The 14,343-nt window shown below is 35.8% G+C and overlaps 1 protein-coding gene across 3 annotated transcripts in view; it reads right to left on the bottom strand.

Annotated features, from left to right (window-relative positions):
* The window catches only part of GABRG1 (gamma-aminobutyric acid type A receptor gamma1 subunit), a 62,574-nt gene that overhangs the window by 32,144 nt on the left and 16,087 nt on the right, over window positions 1-14,343 (bottom strand). For all 3 annotated transcript variants that reach the window (XR_001873266.1, XM_017805649.1, XM_017805659.1), the window contains exons 2-3: window positions 11,849-11,997; window positions 4,031-4,098 (exon numbers count right to left, since the gene is read on the bottom strand). Coding sequence is in view for 2 of the 3 variants with exons in the window: in XM_017805649.1 (XP_017661138.1) it covers window positions 4,031-4,098; window positions 11,849-11,997 (217 nt within the window). In the remaining variant the exon portion in view is untranslated. The remainder of the gene's footprint in view (window positions 1-4,030; window positions 4,099-11,848; window positions 11,998-14,343) is intronic.

Genomic DNA, 14,343 nt, shown 5'->3' with positions numbered 1-14,343 from the left:
ACTTTCAAAAAATAAAAACAAAAAATCTGCTGCTAGTGAGTGCAACTGAGAATGAAATGAAATTTAGAAGCCAAAGGATACTTAAAATTCCTCATCAGCACATTCTACATGAAGTCATAAATGGTACAATATGACAGGAAAAATTGTATCCTAGCAGTGTCCAGGCCATGCAGCCTGCACACCAAAGTAGCACATTGTGTGTTCTATATCTGATTTGCTCAGTGGTTTAGCTCTCTTGTGGAAAAAAAAAAAGAGTGATGGGCTTCAAAGTATGCCTTCAGCTTGTGATCACAGCCTTCAATGGATAATAAGCAAAGATCATGTGATAAAAGCTAAAGGATCCACAGAAAAGACAGAAATGTTGGAAAATAACAAGGAAACTGAATTGCTCTAGTGAGGTGCACTCCTAGAAATCAATCCTGGAATTTTCAGTCTGCACTTTCTAATAGTGGATTCCATTAATAAATACAAAAAATGAATAGAGAGCAGCATCTGCATCCACAGCAAGGGAAATAAAAAATAGTAGCCCTCAAACACACTAAAATGGCAATGATAGCAGAATGTTTCAAATTGTTAAATTGTGACTAACACTTTTAAAAAGCAAAGGAATTTTAAAATATTATTTTTTTTCTGCAAACCTACATATATATGTATACACTTACACACAGGCAGATATAGACAGTTGGGTAGAGCATTTTCTTTTGGTTAGTTTCTAGTCTAACTATCAGTTACAATGTCTATGCATCTCTATAGAAATTATCTACCTCTTTCTAACTATTTACTAAATGAAACTTGAATAAATAGACATCAAAGATGGGGGAAGTATAAACTTTTCTCTTTGCTCCTCATTTTTGACACAATGATGCAATACTGCTTCTGACTTAAGGAACTGCTCCTGCATTCCTTCTCAAAAAATTTCTCTCATTTGGGGTAGCAGTCTTTTATTGTCCTAAGAGTTTTGATCAAATGGAAATTACAATATTGGGTATTCCCCTAGTTAAAGGAGGGTAAAAATGTCTTGGAGGGGTACCGTGCCTCTCCCAGCCACCTGAATAGCACACTTTAATGGTCTTGTCAAACCACAAAAGCTGTGGTGCTGGCATGGTTTTCTCTGGACCCCCTGGGGAATTAGTACCACAAAACTGCATATTTATGAATACATACAGTTTGGGGATGAATACAGGACAGGGAAAGCTAATGAGGCCAACAGGCACCATGGATCAACACTCATTTTTACATTGGGACCATATATCAGACTCTGATACTCGTACAGCAAACAGTGGTTGCTTTCAATTTGGCCCTAGTTTGAAAGGAGAAAGGTAGTAAAAGCTTAGTACTTTTAAATTAGGTGTTCAACATAAAGTAAAGACAGGCTCTAAATAACCATTGCATATCTAAACTCTGTTAAGAATTTCCTATACCACTGCAGAGCCACTGAGGATCAAGACTTTGGCCAAAAAAATACACTTAGCTGCATTTTATATGATTGTTGCATAACGCATAGCTCTAAAAGGTCAGCTCTAAAAGACAGATTTAGTTAGTATTGGAAGCCTAAAAACTCCACTGATACAGACACTTGTTAAAAAGGTTTCATGCAGGTAGCAGATGCCCAAAGAGATCACGAGCTGTAGAAAAACATCTTAAGAATGGGGTGAATATAACATCTAGAATGTTGTGTAGATCTTTGCTAAATAGTAAAAGCCAAAATACAACAGCCTTCAGAAACAAATTCTAATGAATATCATACATACATCCCATTTATGAAAGGGATGTATCAAATACCAAGAGGAAAACAGACTGAATTCAAAAATAAATGTTTCTTCTCATAATATGTGTCCTCCAAGGCTTTCAGAAAAACATACTCCCTTGATATGCTGTTTAGCATCATTTTCAGAAAAAAAAAGCTCTCTACATCATGCCGTATTGTATCCTAACTTAATAGTTAAAGGACATCATTTGCCAGAGCGAATTAAGGTATCTGACAAATGAATAATCCAAAGGGGAACAATAGATAATGTGTTCTCACATTAAGTGATAGCAACGGTTAACAATCTCAAAAAATATTGATTCCAGGAAAAGTGCCTCCTTAATGAAACCAACAGCTCACATAAAGATAGTTTAGAGAGTCAAATTTCTTATTATTTATTTTGATGAGAATGTTGTTTCCCAGAATAAAACATCTCATTTTTTGAAACCTTAATCAAAATCTTTGTATATATATGTTATTTATTTTTACAAATGTTTGATTTTTGTACTGATATTAGATGCTCATACAAGCCAAGTTCCTGCGGTCCAAGCCCAGTGAAAGCAATTGCCCTTTTATGAAGGAAATGGTGGTATAAGGCTGTAATTTAAATTGCTAAGTAGTTTTCTGTCCATTTTTTAAAAAACACAGAGCAGTTTTTAAATTTCTACATCTGAACCATAGCTGGAAGACTTCACAGGGGCTGCAGAGACAAGAAAAGGGCATGGGAGATGGGATAGGACTACCCTGCAAAGCCAGCCTCATGCTGGCTCTTTAAAACTGGAAAACTGAAAAACTGAAGCTGTAAGCATTTTTCATGTTCAGTTCCACAGGCTGAAGGACTTACATTGGTTACTGGAAAAAGAAGCCTCTACCACTTGCTATATCCTCCTTACAGCCTGTCCTCACATTTTGCTCCCATGGTAAGTTCCTTCAGAAAAGAATTGGACAGAGAGAAACAAAAGAGAAAGACTGAAGTAGGTAGACAGACAAAAACAAAGACATCACTTATACTGGACATGGAAATTGGAATATTTCCCCCCCCCCATCACTCTTCTGCTCTGTTATGCATTTCATTATGTACAGTCCTGGCCTGAGACATGGACTTCCCTGCCACAGCCCCAGGTAATGGCAACTGTAAGCTTAATAGACCATTATGCTGGAATGAATATCCTTTGCCACAAATCTGCATAATCTACTTTTGGCATCTCTATCCACGGTATCTAAGTACCACTGGTATTTCCTGCCTGGCTTCCTATCTATTCCCCACCCATGCATGATGATATAGGTCTAAATCACAAGATCCGTAACAATAATTGAGAATCACAGTGCTCTAACCAAATGCTCAGAAGATCCCTGCACTGTCATACTCCAGCCTCTGAATAAAACGCTTGTCTGCCATGCAAATTCAATACTGTCAGCAGTTCTGTAGGGAGAAGGTAAAGGAAAAAGGCAGGAGAGGAGTGAGCTCAAATGCACCTGACGGTGAATCCCTGTCTTAGTCCTGGGCAGCAGTCCGCAGGAGAAGTCATGCCAAAAGGCCTCTCTAAAGCCTCCAACACCACCATTTCATACAATGTACAATCTAAGTGATTTACTATCGCACACTCAACCTCCCTAGAAGTGCTGTTACTTCAGTGTTGGTACTAAATACATAGATTAGATCTCAACAGGTCTACCAGAAACTAGATGGGATTCATTGCTTAACTTCTGAAGAAACCAGCCATGTACACATACCCATCCACCACACACACACACACCACACACATACCCACCACACGCACACACACAAAGAGAAGAGGACGCAGAAGATTAAATGGAAAAAGGACAACAAAACCATTAATTTCAAATTTTTCTTTCTATGAATTTGAAAAAAAATCCCAAACAACAAATCACTGCAGTGAAAATAGTTTTATTCACAGTTGCTGTGTCAACCATTATTTTTCTTAAGCTCCAAAGAGTAGCTCCCTGAAATTATACCAGCCCAGAGACAATCCAGGTATACACAAACATAGTGGAAATATTCAGCACAAACTAAAACAAGGATCTCATACATCATACTCTGTGGGGTCTCATTTTTTTAAAAGAAGAAATACATTTTTAAAATTACAACTATTTCAGATAGAGAGGTGAAACATGTTTCAGTAATAACCACAATCATATCCAACTGCATAAGAATACACAGTAAGGAATAAAGAAACTTATTTGAATAAGATTAAAATTATTTCGTAATATTAACCCACAGCAACATTCAAATGATGTTTTCTATCAATAATCAGAACTTACCATATTGATTGGGTCAACTGGGCCGATGCTGTTTACATAGACATCTGTTTCAATTACCGTAGTTCTCACTAAACAAAACAGTAACCATAATAATTATATATTTAATTAACTCTGTGCATTGTTAGTGTAATGTAATCTATTTAACTAAAACAACAACATATCTGTATTCTTTTATTAGCTTCAGAATAATTAAATTTTTGCTCTGTTAGTACTTTAGAGGATCATATATGACTTGGCTCCCTTATTTCATATGAAATATTAAAATTATCAACTTCAATTTTTTAGTTCATAATGCAATACCCACATATGCTTTGTGAACAAATGTAAGATAGATACAATAGGTAAAGGAAGGAAAAACAAACAAATGAAACCTCCCAAAAACTTCATCCAACTTAAAAATTTATGAATAAACAGAAAAAAAAAGTTTGGAAAATTTGTTCATACAACAAACCATGAGATCTGGGAGCAAATGTGTTTATCATCTGTAAGGAATCAATATGCAATGCTTGCTATCAATTCCTACTGAGAACATGTAACAGAAATAAAATATCTTTTCACCACAGATTTCTTCAGTTCATGAAGCTATATCATTTTATATGTAAGGGTATTACTTTACGCCCTTTCATCAGCGTGGTTAATACACCGTTTCAAGTACCAAATTTAAAGCCCCTCAAGTGACAGTCATTTAAAAGTTAAACATTACCAAACTTATTTTGCTTTAAAAAGACTCTCACTGCGCATATAAAGAAAAAAAGAACTTTTAAAAATATATTCTCTCACAGAATATACTCTCTTATTTTGTGCATTTACAGAAGGACACAAAGTCTAAGTGATTTCCATGAAAAGCACATCTGAACTACAGGAGGCACTTATAATGTAGTTTTTTCCTCCTAAATGGTTTATACAGAAAAAAGGCTCAAACACAAGAGGTGAGAATGCATTTTAACTTCATCAGTTTACCAGGCATTTTTTTCTAGCTTCTACTGGAGAGCCAGAATGTTGACACAAAAGGATATATGTCCTACTACCCAACAGAAAGGACAGGGTTAATAATAAAGCTCTGTTGGTCCTTTCACGATTTGACACAATAAAATGAAGCATCTCGTTCATCTGCAGATGAAAAAAGGGGAAGATACAAACAAAAAGGCATTTTGATTTCATAGAAGAGGGACCCTAGGTCATCAGATTTAATTTCTTTATACTGCAAACCATTAGAGATCGCCCAAGTGCTCAATAACAAACCTAAAATGTTAAGCACGAAGGTTTTTCAAATCTCTAAAAACTTGAACAGACACACAGAAAGAAAGAAGGTATCATTGACATCCTTGCCAGCTAGAATGACAGGTAAGACACTTCCTAAATATCTTAAGATACCTTTTCTCTGCCAAGATCACTTGAGAGGAAATTCCTCCTGATTCCAAATCCAGTTACTGGTGTAAACCTAAGCCTGACAGAAAGACAAACCAGTGAGGCTGCACAAAGGATTTTTTATGACCACACAGCATAAAGTCACTTGATCACCACCCTGTCCCCAGCATGCTTCACAGAAAGTTTAAAAAGTTTCTGGAAACAAATTTATTTCCTGGGGGAAAAACTAAGTACTTCCTGAGATGATCTCTGTGGGTCCCTTCCAATTCAGAATATTCTGTGATTGAGCTGCAAATGTTTTTAGTTTCTGCAGAGTTCATAAAGGAAGGGGGAAAACACAAGAACTCATATGCACAAGTTGAAATATCAGAGTAAAAAGTTTATAATATGTCTGTGTATATCACAGAGTCACAGAATATGCCAAGTTGGAAGTGACTCACAAGGATCATCAAGTCCAACCATTAGCCCTGCACAGGACCATCCCCAAGAGTATCACCGTGTGCCTGAGAGTATTGTCCCAAGACATCTTGAACTCTCTCAGGCTTGGTGCTGTGACCACTTCCCTGGGGAGATCGTTCCAGCTCTGGGTGAAGAACCTTTTCCTAATATCCAACCTAAACCTCCCTGACACAACTTCAGGCCATTCCCTCGGGTCCTGTCACTGGTCAGCACAAAGAAGAGATCAGAGCCTTCCTCTCCTCTTCCCCTCCCCAGCAAGCTGTAGACTGCAATGAGGTGTCACCTCATACGTACTCTGTAATCTATTTAACATACACCACACCTCTCAAACAGATAATTTTTTTTCTTTCATTTTACCACCCTTTAATTTAACTGCTGTTGTTTACATAACAGCAGCCCCACTGCCAGACCAGAAAACAAGGAGATGGATCAAAGGGTGTTTTGACTCATTGCTCAAGCAATGCTGAATAATTCACTATGCAGAATCTCTCACCTTGAAATCCAACCCAGAGGTTTCTTCCTCTTCCACCTCCTTTTTTTTCCCCCGCTCAATTCTCATATCTCTGGTTATTCTGAAGGAGCTGATTACCCTGTAGATGCAGCCTCTCCCTTTCCAACAGCTTTGGTGTCATCTGCCAACTTTACTACAAAAATGAATTGCTGAAGTCATTCGAAATACCATTATTCTTGATCAAGTCTTTCCTATGAGGTCCCATTATAGGCAGCCCAACCACTGATATTCCTTATTAACAACTAAATTTCGAGATCTGTCAGTGAGCCAGTTTTTAATGGGGGCTATGTCAATTTTATGAAATTCCAGCTTGCAGCGAGCAGTACTTCATCTGCCACAAGGGCTTTCCTGTAATGAGTGAGAGTTCGTTTTTCCTTTTCCATACTGCTCTGAGTGAGATTATTAGTGGTATTAAGAGCCAGTGAAGAGTTTGAAAATCTGCCTCTGTTGAAATTATTTTAATTTACCAAAATAAGCCAGCGAAAGGAATACAATTCAAGAAAACTGAAATAATCTGTTTTGTTACATTAGTTCTTCTGTATGGTACAGAGCAAAGTACTTCTGAATTAGAAGAACTAATTCATTCTTCTTTTGTTCTTGAACCAGAAGTGATAATGCAAATGACAAATGCTGGAGGAAAATACATTCTCAATAATAATTTAACATCCATATAATTACTATTGTTCATTTCCTCTCCACAAAAAGCTAACAATGAAAGATGGTTTGAGAAGATTTTTCTACTTATTTTACTTTAAAAATTTTATATCAGCCCTGAAAACAGTACAAGTAGGAAGAAGGTGATATCACACATCCTGTATGAAGTGCAAAACAGCACCGTAAACTTACAGAACCTTCTAAGCAAGGGGAGAAAGGGCTTGCAGACTTTAAAGATTTACACAGAGACAGTATGACCCAGGCTAGAGTAAAGTAAGAAGGTGAGAGGACAACAGATTGAATATTCAAGAGGGAGGGAGAGAGAGAGAAAGAAGAGCACCAAGAAGCAGCTGTCCACAAGGGATAGTTCACCAGCTCCTGACATAGCCGAAGCACATAGGAAACCTCTTTGGTAAGCCCAATCTAGAGAGACCTACCCACTTTCTGATTTCCTGCTTTGACACCTTTTTTTCACTAGACTAAACTTCTGGTTTTAAAAATGTTGAGATATATTTATTTCTGATTAGAGAAATCATAGGGATAAAAATCTACCCCTATTATTGACAAATCATTTTAGTAATTGGCCTTGCCACCCAAAGGGCCTCTTTTATAGCCTGTATTTTGCCAGGCCCAATTTTTAGCTCTTGATATTTGAAATATCTCTGCCTGCTACACTTAAAAGCTCTCCTTATCATCTATTCTCAGTCTATAAACACCCATCTCCTGACAGAAATTATTATCATCAATGAAAAAGTGCAGAACATTGCACTTTTTATTGCTTAATACTGCTCCATTTTCATTACTCCAATCTATTAGTTCAATTCATTAACAAATAGCATGTTAGTCCATCTAAATTCACTAACCAGTTCCCATAGCTTACCACAATTCCTTCTTTTTCTAAGGAAAGTCTAAGATATATCACTTTTTTTTTAATTAATACTTATCATACTATTTAATTTTAACTAAGACCATTTTTGATAATTTCATCCAGACTTATTTTCTTTGAGCATGTTTTCTAAAACTTCTAATTAATCACCTAAAGAAGCATTCCCTCTAGGTGATAAAGCAGTTAGTCAGCAAATTAGGTGACTATCACATTCAGAAATAACAGAGGTCTTAAATTTGTAATAGCTTTTAATGGAATAATACAATTCTCACAACCAGCTATCTAAGATTACAACTCTTATGGTTATTTATATTGAAAATTCAGCCTCAAGTGTCTAGAGCAGGCTTCCAACTGCATCTTTGAAGAATTTTTCAAAGTGATTTTGATGAAAGCAGAGCCCTGTCCTCCACACTTTTTTACCTTTTCATGCAAAAGAAACCCATCTTTAGCAAATACTCCTATCCCACCACTTTTATTATTTCCATCATTTTCTATGCAGTGCACACATCCAGTACCTTTAAATTTCACTGAATATGCTCTTCTACATCTTTCTCTTCTATTTTGATTTTCTTCAGTTCTTGGAAAATATTCTTCAACTAAAAACACATATCTCTCTATCTTTACTTGGTATTTTCCTACTTGATCAAGCTTATTAGTTTTCTGCCTATATCATATTTTCATCAATGCTACACTAAGATCACTCCTTCAGTAGAATATCCTTCTACTACTCTTATTTTTTTTCAAAATTAGTGCTTCCATTAGTCTCTTGAAAGTCCAGTTTTTGTCCATGTATTCTTTATATCCCAGAGAACAGGACTTTCCACATTAGTGCACTGAGATGCAATTTCTTACCCAGGTCCTGCTTATAGGGCAGTAACAACCATCCAGATTTCTCTAGGTATCCAATTTCTGTATGTCCATGAGCAATTACCCTGACCATTCTTGAAAATTCTATCAGTGATGACTTGCCTCAAACTGTTGATTGAAACACTCCACATAAGTTGTAGATATGTGATGATTATTTCCTATTTTTAATTAAATTTTCAGATTGATCAGTTGTGTTTCACCCATACACACATCACTGCTTGAAAAAATGCTCTGTGCATTGATAGGATAATATTAATATATCAATGCCCCTAAGATGTGAGAGGTGGAACAATGTGCGGCCAGAATTTAAAAAGGAAAGTTCAAAAATAATAGCTACTTTGATGCAGAACTGATGTTTAAACAGTGTGGCTATAAAATCTGGCAACCAAAAGGTAATGTTACAATGAGAATAGTACTGCTTTATTAATAAATCAACATACCAAGGTTGCATCCATAATTAAACATTATTTATACCACGGATAGGAGACTTCATCTGGTATCTATTATTACTTCATACTGAGCAGACGGTACTTCAATACTAGACCTTCTATGATAGAACCTTTATGCTCCAAGCTTCTTAAAGCACACTACATAAATTGAGTTAGAGATAAGTAAGATTAATAAACATAGCAAAGGGTAGTAGTTAAGAAACCACTACAACTCAAGGACATTTGAATGAGGCAAACAGAAAATGACAGTTTTCTCCTCTTAAATTTCAGTATTGTCTCCGAAGTTTTGATTTTCATTTGGCTTTCCTTCAGCATGGCACTTGACTAACTTCATGCTTAACAATGACACCCTTATCTCACTCTGAGATGCTGAAATTCTGTGTCAACATCAGGAAGCACACAAATTTCTGCTCTGAGATTCAAACCCAAAAAGTCCAAGTTCAAAACAAAAAATGTTGTTATTGTAAATGGGCTTTGTAATTCAATCATAAGAACATTCAGTGGGATATTATTGCTTTGAAAGATAATGAGAATTCCAGTTCAATAACCTTGTTGTACAAGTACTGACATACACTCTGAAGATATTGAATCTGACACCAGATTTTATCCATATCTTTGAAGGAGACTAAGATGAACAAATTATAGCCTGGTTTTGTTTTTCTGTCTGTTAAATATCTGCTGCAGTTCTCAAACAACTGGGCAGAATGCGATACCTTCATCTGAAGTCAGAAATTTAAACTAATGTTATCCAAAATTTCTGTTTTGGGGCAGAAGTCTGCTACTTACCCTCCATCCAGAAGAGAATCAATCTTAACCTTTGTTCTCCTGAAAACAAAGTGAACACTCCCAACTGTCTCCTCATCACTCTGGCTGATTCTGCATGAACTTTATGTTTTAGTATAATGGGTGGAGGCAGGCCCCAGATAGCAAAGGTCAGATTGGTATAGAAGTATTGAGAAGACAAAGGGAATATTTATGTGACAGAAGATAGAACTTTCTTCTTTTAGGACCTGGTATTTTGAATCCAAAAAGCTGTACACTGAGTTACAAAAAGGCAGGATTCTTGTCCTATCAAGACTCAGTACATAACCAGAAAACTAAAGGTAAGCATTATATCAAAATTCTTCCATACCCATCTAGGAATCACAGAATATTCTGAGTTGGAAGGGACCCACAACAATCATCAAGTCCAACTCTTAAATGAGTGGCCCATACAGGGATAAAACCCACATTGGTGTTATCAGCACCATGCTCCAACCCACTGAGGTAATCTCAGTGTATCTAAATACATTTGAAATGTCAGAATAAACTCCTCTTCCTTTGTATCCTCTCCATTTATTTTTAAGTTTTATGGAGAGCAAAGAGAAAAAGACTTCTCTTTCCTTTCAACCCCACCTACCAGCAAATCATTAGAAGGAATCATGGCTTGTTCCCTCATAATCATTTTGTTTCTTGCATCAAACAGGGAAAAAAGACCCAACAGTAATTCTATACATCTGTCTCACATTGAAAATTTAAGGAAAAACATCCTGGAAGACCTCCCTTGTTGTCTAAATGTTTATAGTAATTCAATTAAATGAACATGAAGAAAAAGACTTAAACTTTATGAGGTTTACATGTGATTATATTATGACAGGGAGAGAAAATTGCTTTTCAACATCTTCAGGATAACAGTCAACAATAAAACAGAACTAAGAAATTGGGGAAAGAAAACAATTTGTCAGAAGCTTTCCAAAGAAAATGCATAGTTTGAGATGACGTCTCTCTCTTCTCTGACATGAACGAAACAAGCACTTGTATTGTTTATCACATAAGCATCTTACAGACTTCGGTAGGGAATGCCAGGTATGTAACAAACAATTACGTCCTCCACCTCTCCCTTCACAGTTCAGGAAACAAACTCAGAGAAAATATATTGCTTTTCTTATTTGATCCAGCATGCATATGGTAGACAAGAGCTGCCAAGCTTTCATGTTTTATATGTTTTCAAAACAAGATTCTTCTAAATATTTAAACTTAATAATTATATGTAAATTGATGGTTTGACTATTGAAAGACAAAATTACCTTCCTACAAGCTGCAAAGTTTGATCTATAGTAATGCAATCTTCCTTCCTATATTTCTCTAGAAAAGATAAGGTCATAACTTATATTTTTAGATTCTTATGAAGTTTTTAAAAATCTGAGCTAAGGGAAGAAGAGAACTGGGTTGAGTTATATTTTTATACAGTAAGAGTAAAATCTCTAGGAATAATTCCTTTATATACTCCTACGGATTCAAGATCAATTTTTTAAATAACCATAGCTGATTTATATCTACATTTCTTTCTGTCAGAAGATATTTGTTAAACAAAGCAAATTTTAAATGCCTTTCAATGATCTATTGTAGATTGCTCACTGTCCCCCAAAATATTTTCAATAAGAAAAAAAGATGGTAAATAGAATATAAAATCTACTCTTGCCTAGAACGTTAATTTTATCAATTTCAGAAAACCATTGCATTTAATTGCTGGTTGCTACCTTGAGTTTTAGAAATTGCAACAAGTGGATTTTTGCCATCTTTGACAAAACGCACACTATATCTATTCACTTTTTCTGTTACACTCAATCATTTTATGAGCTTACCCCCAATATCTGGCCGAAGCTTATTGTCATATCCTTGAAGTAAGGAGTCCAGTATGTGAGTTACATCTCCACCATGAATCTTTGGTGCAAGGACCCATGTTTTATTCACCATTAGATCTTCATCATCTTCATCATCTGCTTTATCAGCTCTATGTTGAGTGAATAAAAAAAAAAGAAAAACAAGATTAGGGAAAACAACAAGAAACAGTGAAACTGAATACACAAGAGGTGAAGAAGAAAGAAATAAAATATTGAACACTATTTAGAGTACTTTATAAAAATCCAAATGCATTCTGGTACCAACAGAAAAATGTAGGCCCTTATTTAAAATACCAACATTTTGTTTTATGGTGGTAGAGAGTCTAAGCCAATAAACATGTTAATAAAGGCATTAACATATCACCCATACATAAAAACTCAAGCCATGACTCAAACCCATAAAAGCAACAGTAGGCGTCATCTTACTCTTAGCCTTTTCCTGTTTTAAAACACAAAGTGTAATTCTAAAGCTTTTCCCTACATGTACTTTTCAAGTCATGGTAAATATTTCTAAGAGACGCTTAATCATAATAGATCTTGGTGTCAAGAGCATTAAGAGAATCTCTTTCCTAGTAGTCTCTCTTCTAACTATGATAAGACTTGTATAATTATTCAACTCCATTCACATTTTAAGAAAGCAAACAAACATTACATCTATGTGCTTTGACTAAACATTAGCAGAAGCTGCAGTCATGTGTCAACTACATATCTGCACGTATATATGGTACAGTTAACTGAAAGGAATGGTACACCATTTTAAGACCATTTGTTAGCTACCAATTTTATCAAGAGGAAACAAATGTACAAGGAAAACACACATTCATTTATCACCTATCTTTTAATTAGATAAGCAGTAATATATTGCTAATTACTAAGTCATTAAAAAAGAATTGCAATACCTTGGTTACATCTGAAAACTCACTCAGATATCATCAAAAGGTCAAAGAATGCCTCGAAGTAGTTTTCTTTCCATTTCAATCAAATGAGTATGTTCTTCAGTATTCCTCCAGTACTAAAAACTGCAATCTGTATTACTCATCTACTTTATTTCAAGGAACTGCTATGGGCTAGAGGTCAAGCAAAGTGCATCAGATTGATAGCAGTAACTCTGATAGTCGCACAACCTATCTTCACAAATGGGCTCTGGCTAGCAATTGCAGAACATATGCAACCCCTATAAATCACATCCAATGTTAACATAAGTACAATATTCCAGTAAAAGGAAGAAATTAAATTACTATCCTTGTGCCAATTTCTATTGTACACCAAAACTAAAAATGTAACTACTTTATTATAGAAAGGAATTTAAGGGGCTTCTAAGTTACACAGACATACTCTGCCCTCAAAACTAAGGCTGGTATTTTTCAGTAACTTTCCTACAGGAAAGAAAACCTCTAGTATGTTCCATGTGAAAAACAGACAGAAAAAGTCAGTAAAGGACAGAGAAAGAGTAGGCAAGTCTGGTTTCCACTGCAGTCCTTTGTGGGAATGCTTCAAACTGGTCTGTAACCGCAAGGCCTTGCATCAGCTCTTGGATAACACTAAAAAGTCTCACTGAAAATCACAACTATCATGGCTGCGCAAACTGCTTGGTGGCTTTGGCATGCCTGTTTAATTTAGGAAGTGCGACAGAAACTTCAAGTCAACAGTGCCCCAACTCAACAGGTTCCCAGAGGATGAACTGTTTGGATATCCAGGCTTTCATACCTAGCTTGCTGCAAACAAGTTGAAAGAGTCTGTTAAAGCTGAAAGTAATATGACAGCTTCCCTGTAACAGTCTGAAAAGCACTTTCATACTTTTAAATTGAAATGCACTATAAAATACTTAATCTTTACTGCACTACATAGACATCACAGAAATGTCAGATATTAAATATTTAACATTTCCCATTAGCAGGATCCCACTAATGGGAGCACTAAAAGAAGTAGGAAGCTAAGTTTTGTAAATGTACAATTTTTCCCCTCAAAGCTACCTATTGCCATCTCTTTCATGTTTTGTTACCACACAGCTTTTTTTAATATATCTATTTATGGTCTACTTGCAATTTTTTGGCATCTAATTACTATACAAATTGGATTACAGTTGCTCAGAGTAGAAAGGCAATCCCAGCCTTTTCCCAGGGGCATTAAGATGATGAGGAGTAAAAGTTAATTTATAAGTAGCTCTCTACATACCCACTGCAAAACTGATCTTTTTCTTCTTCCTCTTTTTGTCCTCCATCCCATAAACAGCAGAAAGTACAGTGAAAAAAACAGAGCTCTGTACAGATCCAGGGCACCTGACTCACTGGATCAGCCCAGTTATTCGCAGAAAATTTGAAGTGATTGTGACACTATTTTAATGTTCTGATTAATGACACTGATTTAATGTTCTTTACACAATGTTATTAAGAATAGCAGAGATTTAGCCAAAATGAAAAGTACAAGTCATGTCATTACTAAGAAAAGCCAATAGG

This window comes from Lepidothrix coronata, unplaced genomic scaffold (assembly GCF_001604755.1).
Source record: "Lepidothrix coronata isolate B3197 unplaced genomic scaffold, Lepidothrix_coronata-1.0 Scaffold0, whole genome shotgun sequence".
NCBI lineage: Eukaryota > Metazoa > Chordata > Aves > Passeriformes > Pipridae > Lepidothrix > Lepidothrix coronata.
Note: the sequence above shows the minus strand (reverse complement) of the source record. Positions and strands in the feature narration are given on the sequence as shown.